This window comes from Cervus canadensis, chromosome 11 (genome assembly GCF_019320065.1).
Source record: "Cervus canadensis isolate Bull #8, Minnesota chromosome 11, ASM1932006v1, whole genome shotgun sequence".
NCBI lineage: Eukaryota > Metazoa > Chordata > Mammalia > Artiodactyla > Cervidae > Cervus > Cervus canadensis.
Genome location: NC_057396.1, coordinates 19,128,376 through 19,151,977, shown reverse-complemented (window position 1 = coordinate 19,151,977; position 23,602 = coordinate 19,128,376). Strand labels below are relative to the sequence as shown.

General features: G+C 46.2%; 1 protein-coding gene across 3 annotated transcripts; it reads right to left on the bottom strand.

Annotated features, from left to right (window-relative positions):
- Positions 1-870: 870 nt before the first annotated feature.
- On the bottom strand, positions 871-23,601 carry LAYN (layilin). 3 transcript variants are annotated; one of them, XM_043482076.1, is made up of 7 exons: positions 23,185-23,601; positions 19,153-19,450; positions 9,719-9,876; positions 5,110-5,142; positions 4,419-4,496; positions 3,356-3,455; positions 871-1,494 (listed from the first exon to the last, which is right to left on the bottom strand). In XM_043482076.1, the coding sequence occupies exons 1-7, from the start codon at positions 23,561-23,563 to the stop codon at positions 1,131-1,133; spliced, it is 1,410 nt and encodes a 469-aa protein (XP_043338011.1). In that variant the 5' UTR covers positions 23,564-23,601; the 3' UTR covers positions 871-1,130. The 3 variants fall into 3 exon arrangements, with proteins under 3 accessions (XP_043338011.1, XP_043338010.1, XP_043338012.1); XM_043482075.1 differs by having other exon boundaries at positions 4,413-4,496; positions 23,185-23,598; XM_043482077.1 differs by lacking the exon at positions 5,110-5,142 and having other exon boundaries at positions 4,413-4,496; positions 23,185-23,586.
- Position 23,602: the final 1 nt, after the last annotated feature.

Sequence of the window (23,602 nt, the reverse complement as noted above, 5' to 3'; positions counted from 1 at the left end):
AAATAGTGTTAACTGCACCAAACACACATCTCTGAAGCAGGCATGAATGATGTTTTGTTATCCACCCTGCTCTCTGCCTTGGTAAGTCAGGCAAATTGGCCATGATTAAAATCCACTACATTCAATACCACTCTGACCCAGACGAATTTACTCTGTCTAGTTTGGGGTTCCATGTGTTAAGCAAAGTTACAAACCATTCAGAAACAAGATATACGAGGAATGGTAAAAATAATAAAATCATTGAGCTGATGGTAGGATGTTGCTGGTGTTTTAAATAATGGCCTTCAGAATTTCACATGGTAAATGACTGGTGTTAGGCCGCATTTCTCTGCATTTGAGTCTTAAAGTGTTTGAGATAGCTCCCCCAAACAAAAAAAGGTAAAATCATTAGCATTATTTCTAATATTATGTTGAGGCTGCAGTGAGACAAACACACAAACAGAACAGTGTGCAATACCAGGATTGGGAACACAGTTAAGCGGAGAAGCCTAGATTCAAAGTTCATGTTTAGTTTCTAAATTGTTTCCAAGTTACATTTTGCCAAGTTTGGATGTCAGGAGAAAGAAAAAAAGGTCCCCTGAGGCCACAGGCAGAGGAAGGACTGTAGACACAAACTGACTAACATTCTGCTTCCTGCTTTTGGTTTGATTTGATTCTTTGGGAAAAAACAAAGCAAAACAAAAACAGATATAAGAATTGCTATGTGTAGGCCAGCCCGATGCTAGCATATCTCAGCTTTGAAAAGCTTCTGGAATTTTTGTCTCTTTGTAATGATGTTTGCCGCTGTACTGAAGAAGAGGAACAGAACCCAGAGGTTGGTTTCCCGAGCTCCACAGCACCCCCGCCAAGGAAAGCACTCTCTCTTGAAAGTCAGTTATAACAATCAGGTATTTATTTTCTACCACGTGCCCGCCCCTGGGCACGGTGCTTCTTAGAGGTTCCAGCCCTGCGAGGGGCTGGGTTAAGTGACACAGCCCAAACCAGGGCTCCAGTGGGGGCTCAAACCGTCTCATGCTCACCCCCAGGATGTGATCCGAGCCCTTTCAGAGACCTTCCGAGTGTTTCCCTTATAGGAAAATTGCTTCTCTCTCCCCTCCCATTCTTGTCAGTTCAGGGTTCCTTCGAGCCTCCTAATAACCATATATTTCATTTTCCACCCATCCGGACTCCTTGCTCCTCCCCGCTCGGCCCGGGGAGAACTCGTAAACGTCGTTGGTGATGAAGCCACTCTCCAAGCTCCCCAGCGTCACGAACCCGCTTTCAGACGGGTTCACGGCCACGTTTTCATAGTCACAGGACACGGCGTCGGGCGTGGCCTCTCCCGAGCGCGCCCGGAACGAGATGTTCTTTAGGTCCGGGCGGGTCTCGGCCAGATCAGCTTCGCTCTGCTTTCGTATGACGTTGTAAACCTCCAGGTCCGGGCTGATCCCGGGCTGAGAAGCCGGCCAGGTGGGGCGCTGCTCCTTAGTGCTGGGGTCCGGCTGCCCCCGTTTCCTAGGAAGACAGAGAACCAGGGCTGAGCAGGCAAGGGGCCTGAGAGTGTCCCCGGGCCCCTGTCCAGGCAGGACAGGGTCATCCCTGCGCGGTCACTACGCCGCACTTCTCATCTGTGTCAGCCTTCAGGGCAGGGTTTCGGGTGTGGCAGGAATGAACCAGGCAAGTGTGCTATCTGCCCTTCACCGTGGCCTGAGCACAGAGCAGAACTGGTGATCCTAGGGTCCCCAGAGCCCCCAGAGGGCCTATGGGGAGAACTGCATGGGGGGGAAAATGCCACATTAAAACAAATCCATCTCCAAGGGAAACTGTCCTTCAATTCTGAATGTGGGCAATCAAGCTGAGTAGAATTAGTAGTATCTTTGACTTGCTCACCAATGGAAATGATAGATATTTTCATATCACAGTTATTGTTTAAGATGCCTTAAAATATTTTATGCTCATTTCTGCTTCAATATTATGATAATTATACCTAAAGAAGCATTAATAAAGAAGCTCATGTATTACTGTTTCACATACATTTTGGGAAATATTTTGCTATTATTTTTGTGTCTGTGGTACAAAACGATTAAAACCGTGAGTAGACTCCAGCTTCAAAGTTACAATTCCCAGACTGGGGTGAGCTGCTCAACGGGTAGATAAGGAAGGGAAATCAAGAACCAAGCACAGAGTAAGCAGTTAGAAAACATATGAGCAATTTTTTAAACTGAACTCTGTTTTTTTGGCCATATCAACATTTTTAAAATTTAGATTTATTTATTTTTAATTGGAAGATAATTTCATTACAATATTGTGTTGGTTTCTGCCATATATCAACATGAATCAGTTATAGGTATACCTATGTTTCCTCCTTCTTGAACCTCCCTACCACCTCCTATGAACTGAATTCTGTCGATATTTTGGATCAAAAGGAATTAACTAAAAAAATGATTATAGGAAGAGATATTTTTGAGTGCTTATAATATACTCACTCTGCATGTATTAACTGCTTTAATTCTATAATTCTATAAGGACGTTATTATTTTTTTAATCTTTTGGCCACGCTGCATGGCATGTGGGATGTTAGTTTCTTGACCAGGGATTGAACCCCTACCCTCTGTATCAGCAGCACAGAATCTTAAACTGCTGGACCACCAGGGAAGTCCCTAAGGAATTATTATTAAATGAAATAGGTTCTACATTGAAATCTTATTAGTTTATCTTAAATTGGTCATCAAAGGGAGTCAAGCCTTAAAATGTACCTTTGCTTTCCTGTTGTGAAGTGGCAATGCCACCGTCTTCTATATAGACCATGATGATGGGGAATAAAAAGGTAGCTGAGAAGAGCTCTGGGTACCTCCAAGATGGCGGCTCCATGATCCACTAACAGAGGTTCTCTAAGCTACTTAAGGTACACTATTTTGTAGCCATCTATACTTGTGTATTCAAGTAAAAGTCAATTAAAAGGATTTGGCTATTTTATTTTGAATGAAGTGGTTTTAGTTTCAGAGGTTTGCCAGGAGCCTTTGGAACAGTCATTTTCATATGGCTCACTATTTACTCCTTTACTCACCCAAAAGACATTTCTGGAGTGAGAATGTACATGCATGAGAAAACTTTGCTGAGTGATGTGTGGATACACAGGTGAATAACGCAGTCTCACCCCTCAAGTCATTTAAAATCTTCCACACTAAAAAATTAAAGAATGTAAGATCACTCTGTTAATTACAACTGAGTACAAATGCTTAGTACTTCTGAGTGCCCCGAACCCATCAGATTTATTCTCAAATCTGCAGAAGAGATTCTCTTGGAGCTGCCTTGCCTTTTAATGAAGTCCAAGTTCAGAAAACACAAAGGTTTACAGGATCAACGTTTTACTTGCCTCCTTCTACAGATCCAAACCCAACATACACCTGTGGTGACCACAAGGAGGAGAAGGAGAATGCTGGGGATTAGGATGTAGGCAAGATTCAAGGCAGCTTCTGAAAAGAAAAGCGCAGATAAAATGTAGTTATGGGTATGGTGTTTTTCTGAGTTCTATAAGTTGTTCTAGTGAATTACTGAATGTGACTCCCTGGAATTGCAGTCAGTGGATTAGAAGTGCAGGTGGCCTGGGGACCCCCGATCTTGTGGCTGATATCTGAAGCAAGGGCGTCTGGGTGGGGGCTGAGCCCTTAACCTGTATGGTCTGTGTTAATTTGGGGTGGCTAGTGTCATGGCTGAATTGCAGTACTTCAATATCCTATTTCATTATATGGACACAGTGGATGCTCTCAGGTAGGTGAGAAAAATACTGTTACTTCTCTTATGTAAATAACTAAACTGAAAAATTAAGTGTTTGTTTTCTTAAAGTTACCCAGTGACAAAAACTCAGATCTTTTCTTTTTTGTTTTAATTGAAATATAGTTGATGTACAATATCATGTTAGTTTCAGATGTATCCTATATTGATTTGACATGTGAACATATTATTAAGTCTAGCTACCAGCCCAGATCTTCCTCTTGAAACTCAAGGTGAGAGTTGAGGTTCAGAGTCCATCAGCACTCCAGTTTATCACCCCATTTTCTTTTATCTTCTATGTCCATTTCCTCTGTTTGTCTTGTAAAGAAATACTAATCATGGCCTGGGTCTTTCTGCTCTTATTTCTCAACATTCATTCTCAATTCCCCCTATCCCAACCCAGACAACTTCTGGGAGATTCTCAAGTCTCCGACTGTCTTCCTGAAGACTTTTTACCTCCTGTCTCATCTAATCACCCCAATTGTCTTATTTCACTGACCAAATCTAACATTTAATACAGTTTTTACAAAGCCACATGTGCCCTGTCTGTTTTCATTTTTAAGTAGCCGTGGGGAGAACAAGCAGGGTATGTAACCATGGGGATTTGTAATCAGGAGAGCCCCACTATCGGTTTTTCCCTGGGAGAGCTCTGTGTATACCTTTGCTTTCTTTCAGTGTTTCTGTGGCATCTTCTTTCTCTGTGTCTTCTGGAAGTACGGGTGTTGCTGGCTCTGTCTCTTCACCTGGAGAGAGACACATGCACTCAGAACCTGGAGAAAGGCATTAACATCCAGATATTCTCTGAGGTCCTACCAGCTTCGGGGAGGTGGTGGGGGGATGTCAAAAAGCACTAGCAAAGTGACTAGTGCAGTTTATAATCATGGAAAGTGAAGAACTGAATTTGCGGACCGAGAGGTTTACTTTTCGTGATCTTTCTGGAATGACTCTTGCTGCCAAGAATCCAGTGGGAACACAACCAGCAGGCAGCTGACATCAAGGCCCATAAAGTGCTGCAGAACACAGGGGAAGGGCCAGTGACTCACTTTTAGGACCACAATGGTCAGTTTGACTCACTTGTCTCATTAGATTGAATTATTCCTTTCATATTGTCAATAAGGATAAGTAACATCCCAAACTGATTTGTAATTGCTCCTTTTCACATAGTTGAAAGGCAACCCTAGAGGGTGAGATTAATGAACCACGTGCCATGTCTCAGCGTGACTTACACCCATCCAAAGAGTCGGTGTCTTTCCATCGAATCATCTGGTCTAAAGAGCATGTGACTCTAAACCTATGGAGAGGTTCTAAACCTGTGAAACAGCCCAAATGAACTCAAATCTCCAATGACAGTCTTACCTCCAGTCCTTGTAGAAGGAACTGTTGGTTTCTCTGCAGCAGAAAGGAATAAGAATGAGAGTAATAGGTAAATCGCCACACCCTCTGAGTGAAGCTGGCCAGGGCACAGCTTCCATCTAGTTGCTCATTCAATCTTCCAACAAACTTCAATTCATGCTATCAGACTCCAGAACCTGGTTAGTAAGTCCAAAGAATCCCTTCTGCACAAACGCTAGCCTTTCTCCAGCTTTGCTTGGACACTTTTTAAAAAAAGCATTAAAACTTTTAAATATGAGAACTTCCAAATATACACAAAAGTGGAAAGATTGGTATAATGAACCCCTATGGAGTGTCAATGCTTATCAACATATGGCTAATCTGGTTTCAACAATAATCCCTATTCCTCCCTGGCTAAACCCAGGTCTGAATATTTTATTCTATTCTATTCTATTAGGTTGCACTGGGTCTTAGCTGTGTCTTGTGGGATCTAGTTTCCCTGACCAGAGATCAAACCCAGGCCCTCTGCATTGGGAACATGAAGTCTTAGCCATCGGACAACCAGGGAGGTCCCCTGAACTGTTTTAAAGCAATCCAAGACATTTTATCAGCTCCTACTGGGGATGTTTTAGAGCAATGAACACCGATCTCCAAGCAGAGGAGGTGGCTGGGGACCAAGTAGAATATGGCCCGCCCCAAAGCAGAGCTGTGATCTAGAACCTGAGCTATTTAAAATAATTCTAAGAGCCTCGGGATAGTCAGGCTCCACAGACAACCTACAGTAATGTTTTTACTTCTGGCATAAATTGTATCAGTCTTTTGTACTGGCAGTGACTCTAATGCTGATCAGATACTCTGGGTCATAGAGTCAGAGTCTTTAAGGTCAAAATTTTAGAATTCATAGTCCTAAGGCTGGGATGGGCTTCCCTGGTAGCTAAGATGGTAAAGAATCTGCCTGCAATGCAGGCAACCTGGGTTCGATCCCTGGGTTGGGAAGATCCCCTGGAGAAGGAAATGGCAACCCACTCCAGTATTCTTGCCTGGAGAATCTCATGGACAGAGGAGCCTGGTGGGTTACAGTCTGTGGGGTCACAAAGAGTCGGGCATGACTGAGCGAATAACATGCACACAAAAGGCCAAGATGTCAAAGCTATTCTGAGGTTTTATTCAGAAGGGAAATTTTAATCATGTGTGTGTGGGTGTGGGTGTGGGTGTGTGTATAGAAGTGATGCAAATCCATTTATTTATTAAAAATGTCTGCTATATGATAGAAACATTCTTCTGTTCTAAATGTTTTTATAAAAACAAACACAACTTATCCTGATAACAGCCTTGTGAGTAAGTGCTATTCTGAATTTGTTCACAAGGAGACTCAGGTACAGGGAAATTAAGCAACCTACTCAAATCTCACAGCTAATAAGTAGCTGAACTGGGATTTGAACTTAAAAAATTCAAATGAAAATTTCAGATCACAAGGAGACAAACCCCATGCTAGATATTAGAGATACACTAGCAAATCAAAAGCTGTCCCAGCTCTCTAAGGAACTGACACTCTACGGGATGGCAATAAAATATAGAATTATAGGAGAATATTCATACATATTAATTTTGTGATATTATATTACAATATATCATATATTCAATGACATTACAGAAAATGATGCAGTCATTTTGTTGTCCCTCCATAGTTCAATCCACTGGGCAAAACTGCTGTGAACACGGCAAATTAATGCAGCCTTTCCATCAACAATGCAATGCAATGGTCTGTGACATTGCCTCAGATGATTTGTCTCTGATTTCCACTGAATGTGTCTATGCTTTTAGCCCACCCTGGAAGGAATCAAGTGTTCAGATCTGGCTGGTATGCCACCAACTCTACGTGGTCATGTTGTCAAATTTCATTTTAGATGCTGTCTTTGAACTGGTCGCTGCCCTCTGGTATAGTAGGATATTGTGCCATAATGTTGGAGCCATACTGGGTGACCGTCCCCTAGTCCATGAAGCGTAGGGTCAAACGTGTATTTCCAGACTTCATGCCAACCATATAGTGAAGTGGACAAACTTGCCAACAGGCAGTATATGTACTGTGTGTGTGAGGTGTTATGATCCTCATAGGAGGAACACTTAACCTAGTTTTGAGGTTAAGCCCTGGAATGCTTCCCAGAGGAAGTGATTTTTTTTAACTTATTTGGAAATAATTTAAAATTTATGAAAATTTGCAAGACTACTGCAAAGAATTCCCATGTATCCTTCGCCCAAAAGTTATCATTTTATCACATTTCATTTATATAACTATTCTCTCTGTCTCTCTCTTTATATATATCTCTATATATCTATGTATCTATATCTAAGTCTCTCTATATACACAGACACACATATATTCACATATATTCACATACAGACACATGCATAACTTTTTTTCGGAGAATAAGCTGTAGCCATAGTTACCCTTTATTCCCTAAACACCTCAAAGTGTATTTAAAACAGGACCAGGAGGGGCATACTCTATCATAACCATAGTACAATTATTGAAACCAAAATATCAACATTGATATGTATAGTATCATCCAATCTACAGATCTTATTCAAGTTATGCCTATTGTCCTAAAAATGCCCTTTACAGAAAATTACTATTGTCATCATCAAAGGTACAATCCAGGACCACCTATTGTTATGAGAGAAGGTGATGCTTAACCTGAACCTGAAGGCTGAGAATGAGTTGACTGGGAAAGAGGGAAGGATGTTCCAAGCAGTGGAAACAGCAGTGAAGAGATCATGGGGAACTTCACAAAACACAGAAGGGAACTGGCTGGGAGATGGAATAAAAGTGGTGAGAACTGGGGCTGCAGAGAGGCAAGGGTCTGATCAAGCCAGTCCCTCCGCGGTGTGCTGAGGTCCGTGAACTCGTCCTGAGAAGGAGGGGGTGGTCTGCAGCGAGGCAATGTGTTAGCCTTCTTTCGTGTGCCCACATCCCCCGCTCAAGTCTATTCCTGGTCCTTCTCTGTGTCCTGGGAGGCTGACCTCTGGGGATGTGTCCCGGGCTCCCTTGTCCTCTGGTTCTTGACTGGACTTAACACACACAATAGGAGGCAGAAGCCGGAGATTAGAGGGTAGGAGAAGAGACAGGTCCTAGTATTATTCCCCAGACCTCTCTCCCACATCACGGTGGTTTGAGAGTACTGTGTTGTCTGGTTACAGCTCCTGTTGGGTGATTCCTCTTGCATGACTCCAAGATTTCTCTGGGTTCTGCTAAAACCATCCCCTCCCTTCGCTCCTTGAAGCCTAGGGGTAGTAATAGCTTCCCGCTATAGCTGGTCCCTGGACACTTCACCATCTCATGTTCTGTGGCCACACTTTGGTAAAGATCATTTTATTATACTCCTCTCATTAAACCCTTTGAGTGTGCCATCTTTTCCCTGCCAGGACTCAGTCTAATACAGGCAACAGCACGATTAATAAACAAAATTACTTTTAAAAAAACTAGCTGATTCTAACCCCAAAATAAAAGGCTATGAAAACAAGTGCCAAAATCTTACATTTCAAAAAATGTTTAAGGTACAAAATTTTAAATCATGACGATAATAGGATATAATGAACAAAAGTGATGGGCAGCCAGTTTGTCATAAGTGCACTTGCTTTAATTGCTCTCAAAAAGGGCCCTGCCAAGTCAGCCTCGATCCTTGCAACCTCCCTGCCTGAGACAACTCTGTGGTGGGGAAGACCGGGTCTCTGGAGAGAAGAATTCATCTGACGGGGTGAAGAGGGAGGAAAAACAACTTTAGCAGCAAAGGCGCAGTCAAGCTCCAACAATTTTGAAACGACAGGATTGTTTAGTCCCCAACTAGATGTAACTAACAAGTCATTCTACTCCTGTCAGGAAAAGATGCAGAATTGAGATCAAGCAGTTGGCTTCAGGGTGGTGAAAAACTTCACTAACAGCTCAAGAATCACTTCATGTTTAGATTCCAGTCCATCATAATGGAGAAATTTGGGAAACCCCAGCACAGTGAGATTACAGGCTTGTAGCCAATTCAAAACCCTTAATAGATTTAGAAGAAAAAGCTAGTTAAGTTCGCAAGGCATATATATAGAGGGTGGCCTAAGGAGTTTAAGCCTGCTCATCAAAGTGACTGCCATCTGCCCAGTGTCAGTAAAATTAGCATATTTTATCATCTACCTCCTGTGGTCATTATCCTGTCTCCTTAAAGCCCCAGAAAATGGCTGGCAGAAGACATGCAAGAAAAATGGCCAGCTTCCTTTCATATTTCGTCCTTATTCCAAGCTCCTACAGTGTACAACCTCACATATGGCGGTAATAAGAATTGTAACTGTCGACCTGGAAGGCTTTTTATTTCTTGAAGTTCTCATAATTCTTGCCTTATCATCCATAAATTAGACCCTTTCATTCCTTCATCTCTTAGCATCTTATACCCTCTCCTTTGCTAGAATTACTCCTCAGCGAGGAGGAATCAGGACATCTCCCTTTACAAGAATTCCCAAAGTTTAACACTGCTGGCATTTGCAGCAAGCTTTCTCAGAGACTAGGTGACAAATTCTTGGAACCAGCAGCTGATTATGAAAGGAGAGAGGAGGCTGAGAGTGCAGTCACTTAACCTGGGAAAGGATTCATTACCATCAGAATATTTGCAGATGAAATTGTTCTTCATGGTACATCGGTCGTCATTCCACTGGAACATGTAAGGGCCCCCGATGCCGGCGGGGGCCGACGGCTGATGGTACATGACCACGCAGACCTCGCTGCCGCAGGAAGGCTCATCCACGTACCAGTTCCTGTAGGAAAGGGGTCAATAGTGGAGGCAGCTGGAGAAGGATCCCCCAAGACTTTAAAGCCTTTGCTTTCCTCTCAAGTTCTACGGAGCCAGGAACTTAAGAGAGAGTGAGGAATTGAAGTGCGGCCAATAAGGAGAACCATGCTTTCGAATATGGACATCACAATCAATCATCTGACATTTGCCACAGCCTCTTTGCAGGGAGGAATATATTACCATATGATGTCTGCAAAGTTATTATGAGAAAAAGCAGCCAGCAGGGCCTGTCTGGACAATCTTATTATTTTTTTTGCTTTTGGCTAACTGGGTTTTGTTTCTCTTTTTTAAGAAATCAGACGCACTGGGAGAGGCATGGCTTACTGCATCCAGAGCTTGCCCTGCTTCCATCTCCCCATGCTTTTCAGTAGCCACAGCTGCCTTCTGAACTCTGAGGAGTGGAGAGAATATTCAAGCATCTGAGGCTTCAAAGTAGAAGACAGAGTTCGGGAAAAAGCAGGAGGCCCAGCTAGTCTTTTTCAGTTTTTAAGTGGTTTCTAGTTCATCAGGCTGATGAGACCTTTTGTTAGCTTCCGCTGCCTGATTTCTTGTCGTTGTCTCCCAGTTTCCTGGATGGGGTGCACTCCAGCCCCAGTGGTACTTGGAATTAAATGGTGCTGCTGCCCAGTTAGATCTGTGGGTGCCGGGTTAAAGCCTTGGATTCATAGGTAGTTTAGATGCTGTGAGCACCTAGGCCACGTACTGACTCAGGCCTGGGCTTTGTACTCTGCCTGGTTACTCACCCAAGCAGGTTGCTTCCAGGGCCCATCTCTGCCCTGATGCTCAGACTGTTTAGATGAGCCCTGCAGCTCTGCCTAGCGCTTGTCACAGCCCCTCCTTATGGACACCTAAGAGACAGCTCTCCGTGTACTACCCCAGGAGAGCTCTGCTTGAGTCTGGTGCTGCAGTTCACCAGAGGGAAAGTCCTCTGCTGAACTCATTGGGTTGAATTTGCCTGGATGATAGCTGAGCTTGCAACGCTGCTTGGACACTGGTCAGCTGGGGTTCCTGACGGTGGCTGGGCTCTGCACCTCACTAGTCACCTCCAGGCAATTTTCCAACCTTGTTGCTGGGCCTCCCACTTGTCTGTTCTCCTCCCCACTGGCCTTATGGCTTTATGATATTTCACAGATAAAGGAATGGATGGAATATGATGCCTGGCATCTAGTTTCTGGACTTGAGCCAGCTTTCAGGCTTGGAACTCACTGCTAGAAAGAGGAAGGACCCTGAGACACCCCAGTGGGTGCACACGGTGACTGCATGTGAGCTAAGTTGCCTCAGTCATGTCCGACTCTTGACCCTCTGGACGGTAGCCCACCAGGCTCCTCTGTCCATGGGATTCTCCAGGCAAGAATGCTGGAGTGGGTTGCAGTGGGTTGCCGTGACCTCCTCCAGGGGATCTTCCCAACCCAGGGATTGAACCTGAGTCTCTTATATTTCCTACATTGGCAGGTGGGTTCTTTACCACTCGCACCACCTGGGAAGCCTCAGGTGCACATGGTATTTTTCCTTTATTCTCCCCAAGGGACCTATGGCCATATATTCGAGGAATCACACTCTGGGGGAAGAGGAATACCCTGATATTACAAAGGCTGTTGGACAGAGCGTGCAAGTTAACATTGCTACCCAAAGTTGTGAAGTGTCATTAAGGTTACCCATTTGAGTGGGAGCATATTGAGGCCAAGTATTAAATGGAGTTCTGGCTCAGGACTGAGGTAGGAGATAGACGGGCCCCTAGGCTGAACAGCCGGTGTTTGCCAAGCAAAGTTGTGTTTGCTTGGGGCTATGTTCTCACCCAGACACTCCAACCACAGAGGTAGTGGCAGAAGCTTCGCTCTGCTGGAATAAAGAGATAAGATGACCACTCTTGAGGTCAAGGAAAAGTTCCCTGTCTGCCCATAGAATGCTCATTGGGGGGGGCAGTCAAAAAGGGAGGGGGTCCATAATAAGTAGGTGCATGGGGGACCACATACACCTACAGGCATCTGTGATAAGATCCATCTTAACAAAAAGTTGTGCATGCATCTTGGGGAGGGTCCTAGGACCTGTCAGGTGTGAAAAAAGAAGATAACTGGCCAAAGGTAAATGAAGCTCCAGAAGGATTATCCTATATCAGTGATTTAAATCACCTCTTTACTTCACCCCTCCTCATTAGAGAGGACTCCCATACCCTTTCTCTCTGGGTGTGTATTTCTGCCTAGCTGCTGACTTAAATAAATAAATTGCTCCTCTGTGTGTTTACCCACGCTTCCGTGGTGGCTCAGTGGTAAAGAATCTGCCTGCAAGGCAGGTGATGCAGGAGATGTGGGTTGAATCTCTGGATCAGGAAGATCCCCTGGAGGAGGAAATGGCAAACCACTCCAATATTCTTGCCTGAAGAATGCCATGGACAGAGGAGCCTGGCGATCTACAGTCCATGGGGTCACGAAGAGTAGGACATGACGGAGCATGCACCCATGTGCTCTCCCACATGTTATGCTGTGTTTCTAATAATAAACTTTGTACCTGTTTTTATGTTTTTGCCTCTGTGAGAAATGTATTTTTCAATGGGTCAGGGGAACTTTGCTTTTAGCCTCTAATCCCTGGTGGACTAGTGGCTAGGATTCCTGGTTTCTATCCAGGCTACGCAGGTCCTATTCCTGGGTAGAGAACTAAGATCTCTCTTCAGGACTGCTCAGTGCTGTCTCTCTGAGATAAGGACCAGCTCACAGTGGGACCCATCCAGTGGTCATTCTCCAGTCTCAAAATATATGAATTGAAAACTTATGGGGTAAGAGTTATAACAGTGGAGAAGCTCAAGGGGAAGCCTTGAAAACTGCATTCTTCCCTGTCCTCTTCAAGAGAGTAAACAGAAAACAATACCTTATCCAGGCAAACATGACAGAAGGCAGTGCTGCCTTCAAAGACCTAGGAAATGCCAGGATGGTATTCCCCATCACATCTCTGTATAATCACTAGTCTGGCCCCTGCCCCTGTCCCCAGGCAGGTTCTGAAGGATGAGACTGAAGTAGCACAGACTCAGCCAAGTAGAAGCCCCCTTGCAGCTGCTGTGGCATATGTGGCATCTTTGCTAGAGCTGGTTAACACATCCTTGGGTACCTAGTATGAAGATTGGGTGAGTACATTCTTCTTCATCTGTATCCGAAAGAGAATTAGAAACAGTCTGCCTTCATTTGGAATGGACATCAGTATGTATTTATGGTCTTGCCCCAGGACTATACTACTTTTCCTACCCTCTGGCATAATATGACATGAAGAGAGACTTCCTGGATATCTTGCAGAAAATCACTTTGGTCCACCATACTGTTGAAAGTGAAAGTGAAAAGTTTCTCAGTCAAGTCCTACTCTTTGTGACCCCATGGACTATAGAAGTCCATGGAATTCTCCAGGCCAGAATACTGGAGGGGGTAGCCTTTCCCTCCTCCAGGGGATCTTCCCAACCCAGGGATTGAACCCAGGTCTCCCACATTGCAGGCAGATTCTTTACCAGCTGAGCCACAAGGGAAGCCCAAGAGTACTGGAGTATATAGCCTATCCCTTCTCCAGGGGATCTTCCTGACTCAGGAATTGAACCGGGGTCTCCCGCATTGCAGATGGATTCTTTACCAACTTCCCAATGAGGGAAGCCCCAAGGCTGGAGATAAATGCTATGAAGATCCAGGGGCCTGCTACTTCATGAAAATGTGTAGGTGTTTTGTAGTCTAGGGGATGCCACAACACCTCTTTCAAGTTACAGGTTAAATTATTTCATCTCACAATAATTTGAAGCATCTTGCAACCATTTGAAGAAGGAAGCCTAGCATGTGGTAGGTCCCTTCCGGGCTCTAGAGGTGGCATATTTCATACCTGGGAATACTGTTCTGGTCTATATACCTGTTGACATGAAAGGCAGCTGTCTTTGAGTGGGGTCCAGAGCCAAAAAGGACTCTGAAGCAGTTCTAGGCTGTGATGGAAGCAGACTTCCCACTTGGGTCATATGATCCATCAGACCCTGTTGTTAGAGGCATCGGTGGTGAGAAAAACAATGCCATGGGGCATCCGCACAAGCTCCAATGAGAGAATCACAATGCAAAACCTTAAGATTCTGCAGCAAGGCCATATCACCTGTAACTGAGAAAAAAACCACCTTTTGCAAGCAACTCTGGCTTACTACTAGGCAAGGAGTACCAAGAGACCATACAATCCAACTTGCTCAGTGAGAGTGAGATACTGTCAGACGTACATAGTCAAAAGATTAGGCAGGAATCAACTCATTATAAGATGGAAGAGGTATATTTAGGACCAATGGGCATGTACAAATGGAGCAGACCACCGTGACATCTTCCTCTATTCTATCAGCCTATCCCTCAGCTTATACCTATAGCTGCTTAAGGGAATCCCTTACGACCAGCTGGTAAAGGTAGCCTAAGCTTGGTTAGGTCAGCCAAGCATGGGGGGACAGCTCCGCATGGGCAGCAGCTGTCCTACAGCCCCACTCAGAGGTGGCTTTGAAAGGTCTAGCGGTAAAGAGACAACCTCCCAATGGCCAGAGCTTTGTGGGTGTACCTTCTTAACAGCTTGGTATGGAAAGAGAAGTTATTGGACATTAGACTAAGGCAAAGAGCTTGGTCAGCTGATCAGGAGTCTAAAAGGAGAAAGAGTGGGAGGCTGAGGACAAGGAGCTCTTGGATAGAGTGACGTGAACAGACATATGGGAGTAGGTATAAACTATGAAAACCGACCATGTGTTAAAGCCCAGCAAAAAGCCTCTAGCACAGAAGAGGCCCTGATTAACCAGGGAGACAAAACAGCTCAACCTGTGAGCAGCTGCCCCCGAGCTGATGTAACAGGCGTATGCTAGAGTGGCCACGGTGGCAGGAGGGAGGCCATCCACGGGCTCAGCAGTAGCTGTTCCCACTAACCAAGGCTGATCCAGCTACTGCCAAATCCAGCCTGCCAGGAGCAGAGACGGGCCTAACACGTGGTGGCAACTAGACCCCACTGGACTCCTTTCATCCTGGAAGGGGCGATGATTCATGTTGATAGGAATGGATAATCTGGCCATTGGTTTGCCTTTCCTACCTCAGGGCCTTAGCATCACTAATCAAATACTTACACAGTCTTTGATCTACCAGCTCAGGATTCTAAATAAGGTCTAATCAGACCAAAAAAACCAAGTTTCTAGCAAAGGAGATGTGGGAGTAAGCAGGGGATTTACTAGCCGGACCACATACTTTGCTCTCCTAAAGCTGCCAGTCTGAGAGAATGAGGAATGAGCTTGTTGAAAACACAGCCGAAGCACTAACTGAGTGGCGATACTTGTGAGGAGGGGGCAATATCCTTCCAGAAGCAGTGCAGACTTTGAATCATCAACCTTTGTGTCATCCTGTATCTTGCAAGAGTATTCTGGGGTCTGGAAGCCAAGGGGTGTAGAAGAAAAATTTGAAGCTAATAGAGGTTGGTTCATGAAATTAAGGAAAGAAACTGTCTCCATAACATAAAAGTGCATGGTGAAGCAGTAGACGCTGATTAGAAGCTGAAGCAAGTTATTCAGAAGATCTAGCTAAAGATAACTCACAAAGGTGGCCTCACTAAACAACAGATTTTCAATGTAGGATAAACAGCCTTTTAGTGGAAGATACCATCTAGGACTTTCCTAGTTTAGAGAGGAGAAGTCAACCTTTGGCTTCAAAGCTTCAAAGAGCAGGATGACTGGAGGGGATGTATGCGTGCATATCTGCTCAGGCTCCTCTGTCCGTGGAGCTTTCTAGGCAAGAATACTGGAGTGGGTTCCCATTTTCTACAACCCAGGGATCTAACCTGAGTCTCTTGTATCTCCTGCGTTGGCAGGCAGATTCTTTACTACTGATGCCACCTAGGAAGCCTGAAATATGTCCACTTATATCTGATTCACTTCGTTGTGCAGGAGAAGCTAACACAATGTTGTAAAGCAATTTTAGTACAATAAAAAAGATTTTTAAAAAAAGTTGACACAGGGAATTTGCTGTGTGGCTCAGGAAACTCAAACAGGGGCTCTGTATCCACCTAGAGGGATGGGCTGGGGAGGGAGGTGGGAGGGAGGGTCAAAAGGGAGGAGATATATGTACACCTATGGCCGATTCATGTTGAGAGTTGACAGAAAACAGCAAAATCCTGTAAAGCAATTATCCTTCAATAAAAAATAAATAATAATAATAAAAAAAGCTGACACAGCCGGTGACTTTAAGTTGAAGCTAGTTTTCACCGATCATTTTGGAAATTCTAGGGCCCTTAAGAAATACGCTAAATCTACTTGGCCTTTGCTGTATAAATGGGACGACACAGCTGGATGACAGCACAACTGTTCACAGCATGATTTACTGAATATTTTAAGCCCCCTGTTGAGACCTACTATCAGAAAAATGATTCCTTTCCAAATATTACTGCTCCTTGACGATGCACCCAGTCACCCAGGCACTCTGATGGAGATGTACAATGAGATTATTGTCATTTTCATGCCTGGTAACTACATCCATTCTGCAGTCCATGGATAAGGAAGTAATTTTGATGTTCAAGCTTTATTCTTTAAGAAATACATTTCTCAAGGCTACAGCTTGCAAAAGGAGGAGAACCCTTGCTTTCCATCCCTGGCACTACCCACTTGGGGAATTTGTGCTTCTTGTCTCTGCAGTGTTGAGGTCTGTGAGTTTAGAGGGCCTGCTATCCAAAGGAGAAATCCTTCCACCAGAAGATACACCATGAATGTTGTTGAACCAATGCCTGCCACTTGGACACCAAGGGATCCTTGTGTTCAGGAACCAGCAGGCAAGAGGAGGAGTCATTGTCTTTGCAGGAGGTACTGACCCTAATCATGAGGTGAAGGTATCTCTGCTGTTATAGGCAGGGGGATATGTTTGGCACTCAGGTATCTACTTGGGTACTTGTTGGTACTCATGTGCTCCATTCTGATGGTAAATAGAAAAGTGAAATCACTCCAGACTGAGAAATTCAAGTTGACTAGGGCTTCACACTCCTCAGGGATAAGGGTCTGGGTCTTGCCACAAGGTAAGCAAGCCACTGAGGCTCCCCAAGAAGAGGGGAGGGGAGCCTCGACAGGACGGAGGAGGTGAGTGGGGCTCAGTAAGTGTAAGTCATGGCTCTGGGGACCAGCTGCAGTGGTGGAGAGGGTAGTTCCTCCTGCTAATCTTCTTTTTAAAAATTTCTCCCAGGAGTACTTCCCTGGCAGCCCAGTGGTGAAGAATCATGCCTTCCAATGCAGGGGACACAGGTTTGATCCCTGGTTGGGAAACTAAGATTCCCACATGCCACGGACAACTAAGCTTGTCCCTGGCAACTGGAGAGCCTGTGTGCCACAAGTAGAGAAGCCTGAGCGCCGCAGTGAAGACCCAGAGCAGACAAAAAAAAGTTTCTCCTGGGAAGAGAGGCCCATGAGAATCTTGGAGGAGATACTCCTGGAACTTAAACGAAGGTGTGGATCAGAATAGCCAAATGGGTGGGCTTCGATAAATGCTGACACGCTGTCGTAAATGGAGTAGGTAAAAAGAGATATATTCTTATCTTCATTCTTTTGATTGAAACTGAGTTTAAACTTTTTCCCCATACGATTGTTTACCAGTTAGAGTGTCTATTTTGTGAACTGTTTGCTCAGGTCTTTTGCTCAGGGGTTTTATTGACATTTAAACATTTAGTGTTTCACTGACTTATATATACTCTTTACTGTAAAAAAGACAGTAACTGTTAAATTTGTTACAGCACATTTCTGGTCTTAAGTCTGCCTTTTAATTTTGATATTTGTTGACATTTTTCCATGTCACTGCTCTCCTCAGGGAAGGATGGTGGCAGTGCTATGGTGCTAGGGCAAGTATGTGAAGTGAGTGCAACACTGGAGGTTTAGAAGCGTTCTGCAAACAGCAGGCTTCTTTGTGTCCCCTCTTGGCCACGCCAGAGAATTAGATCTGGCTCTAATTTCTTGCCTGTCATCATAATTCCGGAGACGGCAATGGCACCCCACTCCAGTACTCTTGCCTGGAAAATCCCGTGGACGGAGGAGCCTGGTAGGCTGCAGTCCATGGGATTACAAAGAGTCGGACACAACTGAGTGACTTCACTTTCACTTTTCACTTTCATGCATTGGAGAAGGAAATAGCAACCCATTCCAGTGTTCTTGCCTGGAGAATCCCAGGGACGGGGGAGCCTGGCGGGCTGCTGTCTATGGGGTCGCACAGAGTCAGACACGACTGAAGCGATTCAGCAGCAGCAGCAGCATAATTCCTTATTGTCTAAAGCCCTTCAGCTCCATAGCCCTTTAGTCTCTCACTGGGCCTGCAATCCCACTCCTGGGCAGATACTCAGAGAAAACCATAATTCAGAAGTATACACGCACCCCAGTGTTCACTGCAGCAGTGTTTACAGTAGCCAAGACGTGGAAGCAGCCTAAACGTCCATCAACAGAGGAATGGATAAAAGATGTGGTACATATATGCAATGGAATATTACTCAGCCATAAAAAGAACAAAATAATGTCATTTGCAGCAACATGGATGAACGTAGAGATTGTCACACTGAGTGAAGTCAGTCAGAGAGAGACAAATATCATATGATATCATTTATATGTGGAATCTAAAAAAAAATGGTACAAATGGACTTATTTACAAAATATAAATAGAGTCACAGATGTAGAAAACAAACATGGTTACCAAGGTGTAAGAGGGTGGAGGGAGGGATAAATTGGGAGCTTGGGAATGACATATATACACGACTATATATAAAATAGATAACTAACAAGGACCTACAGTATAGCACAGGGAATCTACTCGGTACTCTGTTATGGCTTATAAGGGAAAGGTCCTAAAAAAGGGTGCATATATGTATATGTATAACTGACTCACTTTGCTGTACATCTGAAACTAACACAATGGAAATCAACTATACTCTAATAAAAATTAAACAATCTCTCATTAGGGTTCTAGTCCAAAAGGCCAGGGAGCCAGAACCGGTGACATCATGCATTGTGTGCTATTGAAGCAGTGTGTCTGGGCCACCCTCCTGGGCAGAGCTCTCTGGACATGAGCTGGGCCCAAGGTAAGGCTGATTTATCACCCTTGCCACACTGCTTGGGTCCGTGGCTGTGCCAGTGCTGCTATCCCCTTGGGGCTCTGCCCAGCTGGGCTTCTCTTCCACCCTGACTGGCACCGGGGAGCTAGCCTGCCTCTTTCCTGAGCTATGTCAAGTGAGCTAGCCGCTGTGAGTTCCGCACACTTACCTAAATGCTGCTCTGCTTCCATCGATCCAGGCATAAAGGTCCTGGCAGGCTGTGCCATTGCTTTGTTTGTCCTCACGCCTCCTGAGTCCAATCCAGAAATCGCCATCAGAAGCCAGGAGGTTTTCAATGAACTTTTCTATCAGTCTCTGTTCATCTTCAGATTCAATGCTGACTAGCTGGCCCCCATTCCTCCTGCAGGCTGCTCTGGCTTCCTCAAAGTTCAGTCTTTGAGAAGCATCACGGAAGTAAATGACTTCATAACAAGGCTTCTGGGTTCCTAACCGGCAGACTGGCTGACCTGGAGAAGAAAAGAAGCCCCCCTATTTTAGTGCCCCCCAACACATGTTCAGATGGTAAAGAATCTGCCTGCAGTGCAAGAGACCTGGGTTCGATTCCTGGACAGGGAAGATGACCTAGAGAAGGAAATGGCTACCCACTCCAGTATTCTTGCCGGGAGAATTCCATGGACAGAGGAGCCTGGCCGGCTCCAGTCCATGGGGTCGCAAAGAGTTGGACCCGACTGAGCGACTAACACTTAAAATATACCAGAGCAGAGATGCTTGGAGACATCTGAATGAAGCTGGGCAGGAATTCTGATTACTCATCAGTGGACTGTTTTAGTGTCATTTAGGCTCTCAGAGCAAATTAATACTCCTTCCAGTGTGGAGATGCAGTGATTTAGACTCTGATGCCTAAATTGTGTAGGACCTCCATCCTTTGTTTATTCCATTACAGATGATTGAAAAGCAGATATTTAAAATTAATCTTTAAAAGAGCAGTGGATGAAGATTTATTGTTTCACTTAAAGGCACACAAACAACACTTTCATGCCATTTGGGAGTCTCAGGAGATAGTGTGGTTTAAAGTGAGTTATCTCTGTTTGGGGTTTCCTTCAGGTAAAAGAGGCATTCTGAAGTCAAGTGTGGGCTTCTCAGCCCTGAACCCTCTGCCTAGGTAGCAGGACTGAGGATTCACCCAGTCTATGGTATAAGCAGAAGCTATGAGCATCAGATCCAAGGGGATTTCTGCTACTGGTCTTGCTTAAAGACAACAGCTAAGGTTTAGTGAACTCTTACTATGTGTCAGGCATTACACTAAGGGCTTTTACATTTACATACATACCTTATCTCACTGAACACTCATAGTAATCCTCTGCTGTAGATGCTGTTTATGCCTCATTTTACAGATGAGAAAACTGAGGCTCAGAGAAATTTGCTTGGCTAAGGTCACACAGGGCTTCCCAGGTGGTGCTAGTCATAAAGAACCCGCCTGCCAATGCAGGAGACATGAGAGACATGTGTTCGATCCCTCATGCCAACGCAGGCTCAGGTTGCACTGGGGGTCTGTGTAATATGTCTCATCTGACTGACACCTGAAAGGCTGAAGACAAAGACAAATGGATGGGACTCTACTGAGGACAGATTACAAGTCCTTCAGCAGTACATACCACCCTAGCTTGTGTCTGGGCTCCTGAAGCCATTTCTGATCTGTTCTGTTCAGTCACTAACTCAGGTTCAACTCCTTGCAACCCCAGGGACTGCAGCACGCCAGGCTTCCCTGTTCATCACCATCTCCTGAAGTATGAGTTGCTCAAACTCATGTCCATCGAGTAGGTGATGTCATCCAACCATCTCATCCTCTGTCATCTTCTTCTCCTGCCCTCAATCTTTCCCAGCATCAGAGTCTTTTCCAATGAGTCAGCTCATCACATCCGGTGGCAAAAGTACTGGAGATTCAGCTTCAGCATCAGGCCTTCCAATGAATATTCAGGGTTGATCTCCTTTAGGATGGACTGGTTTGATCTCCTTGCTGTCCAAGGGACTCTCTAGAGTCTTCTCCAACACCACAATTCAAAAGCATCAATCCTTCAGTGGTCAGCCTTCCTTATGGTCCAACTCTCACACCTGTACAAGACTACTGGGAAAATCATAGCTTTGACTATATGGATCTTTGTCGGCAAAGTGATGTCTCTACTTTTTAATACACTGTCTAAGTTTGTCATAACTTTTCATCCAAGAAGCAAGAGTCTTTTAATTTCATGATTGCAATTCTGCACCCAAAACATCAGCCTCATCGCTCCTTTGTCCAGTCAGTATGTACTGAGTGTACACTCGGTGCCTGGTGCTGGGCTAGGTGCTGGGAATACAGAAACACACATGCTTCTGAGCCCACAGGAAGAACACAGCATATGTTTCTGGATCCAGCTGTACAGTGAAAACCAGATTTCAACAAGGAGAATCCCTTGCAGTGGAGAGCCAGTTCTTGGGCTCTGGATGTCAATTGCTGCCACAGAGCGAGGAGTTGAGGATTTGTGTTTGGAGAACTCTTTCCAGCTCTCATAGAATGTTCTCATTTTCCTCTTTGTTTTGCAACTGTGCAGGGAGCCAGATAGCATTCGTTATTCCCCAAACTGCCCAGAGTACAGGGCAAAACGCCGCAGGCAGTGAACTGCATTTTCAGTGCTTAAGTGGGAACAGAGTACATACAGATAATCCAGAGAGCTCTTGTGAATTCTTATTTTCAATTTCTTCTTTCATTGCTTTTGTAAATAAATTCTTCAATGAAAAACGTTGGTTTTTCATTTTGCATCTTCTCCCTTTCTCTGCCATTTTTCTCCTGTTGCTAAATAGAGAAACTCTAGCAGGACTGCTCCAACAGAAAATTAGGAGCCCTCCTAAGAGCAGCATTCTCAATGAGGAGGGGTTCTGGAGACCTGGGAGAAGGCTGGGCCAGCTCAGCTTCTAGGGGTCCTTAAAGGTGGCTCCAGATGAGGAGGAAGAGGAAAAACAAATGAGTCACAGGAACCCCAAATCTGGAGGTGAATTTACAGGCAGCCTCCATTTTTCCACCGTTGGATTATCAAGGTGATCATCATAACACCCTAAACGAGTTTCCTGTATGGCCCAGCCTGGCCACACATTCCCAGTCAGCCAGTGAGTGCCAGAGTGATCCAGAGCTGGAAGAAGGCCCAGGGCTCATCTGGTCCCCTTGCTTTCAGGAAGTGTCTCTCATCTCCCACTTGCAGGAAAGGGAAGGGCGGGAGGGACTTCTGTTCCTCTCCATGGACGACAGAGCCCGGGGAAGCGGTCACCCAAACAGCTGAATTCGGTTACCCTCCCATTTTGCCGCTCGGTACCCCACCCCATCCTGAAAGCAACTTTAGAGTCTCTCAACCAACTTCGGAAGCATAGATAACTGAGCTGAGGTTTTCTTTCTCCTCCATCCCTCGTGGCCCATCTATTGCCTGCAAAAGTCACGAAGGAAACCCGAGAAGGGACACGGACATCGCCCTCCCGCCGGCCCCCGCCACGACATGCGGAACAAATTCAAGAGGCAAGAAGCCAGAGCACTGTACCTCCTCTGAAGCCCAAGTCCGCGCCTGCAGTCACACGACAGGAGGAAGGAAGCCGAGAGTCATTCATCCCAGTAAGGCGGGGCTTGTCCCGCGCCAACTAGGCTGCTTTTTCCAAACGCTCTAATTCCAGGCGCGGGATTCTGCCGCCCTCCCTACCCCCCATCAGGAGAGACCAGGAGTAACAGGCTGGGTTCGCACCGCACAGCTGAGCTAGAATCGCTTCTGTACGCCCCCCGCCCCCTCGGTCCCCGGGGACGGGAGACCTCCTCGGTGGGCTGGACAGACCCTGTGTGGGGGTCCTGGGGACTACTGAGACTCGCTCAATGGGGGCGGACCGAGGGGCGTCTCCTGGAGCAGTTTGCTCACTGTCCCATCTAGCCTCCGTCTCCCGGTATCTGGTAACCCTGGGCGGGGAGTGGACGTCGAGCTGTCCAGGACACGCAGGGAACCGGCGCTGGCTGGGCTCAGCCGCTCGGCGATTGCTCCTCTAGAAGCAGCGGGAGCCGGTGGGGCTGAGTCCACTGGTGGGGCGGGGGGCGCCATCCCTCCACCCTCTCCTCGGAGGGCCAGAGAAAAGGCGCCGTGGCCCTGAAGACGGTCAGCCGCAGCTGGGGTGCCGTGGGAGCCGCAGCCGAGCGCGCCTGGGAACCAGCCCCCGCCCCAGCGCGCGCACTCACCGCTGAGCAGGCGACCCGTCGCCCCCAGGAGCCCCGCCAGCAGCACGGCCAGCAGCACGGCCCGCGGCGCCGCTCCCCGCGGCATGGCCCGGCTCGGGTGCGCCTTCGGACCCCGGGGCGCTACAGCGGTGGAGCGGGCAGACCCGCAGCGGCGCGCTCCGCAATGCCAACGGCGGGCGGCTGCAGCATCTCCCCAGCACCGACGGACCCGGCACCCGGAGGAGGCGGGGAGGGCGAGGAGCCAGCCTGTCGCCCCTCCGCCCCCGGGGACGTCACTGCGGAGAGGGCAGCCCCGCCGGCGGGCCCGCCCCCAGAGCCTCCTCCAGCGCGCTCGGCGCCAGACACCCGGCCCGCCCCACTCGGAGCTTCCCAGGGACATCCTGCGTTTGCCCGGGGCGTAGAGCCGAGGAAAATCCCG

Bases quoted from the DNA above. Each gene is read 5' to 3' on its own strand.
- LAYN (XM_043482075.1), bottom strand. From the start codon at position 23,563: ATGTCCCTGGGAAGCTCCGAGTGGGGCGGGCCGGGTGTCTGGCGCCGA. The intron at 19,451-23,184 runs GTGAGTGCGCGC...TTTCTTCTCCAG, and splicing joins GACGGGTCGCCTGCTCAGCG to GTCAGCCAGTCTGCCGGTTA. The intron at 1,495-3,355 runs GCAAGTAAAACG...CTGTCTTCCTAG, and splicing joins GTTTGGATCTGTAGAAGGAG to GAAACGGGGGCAGCCGGACC.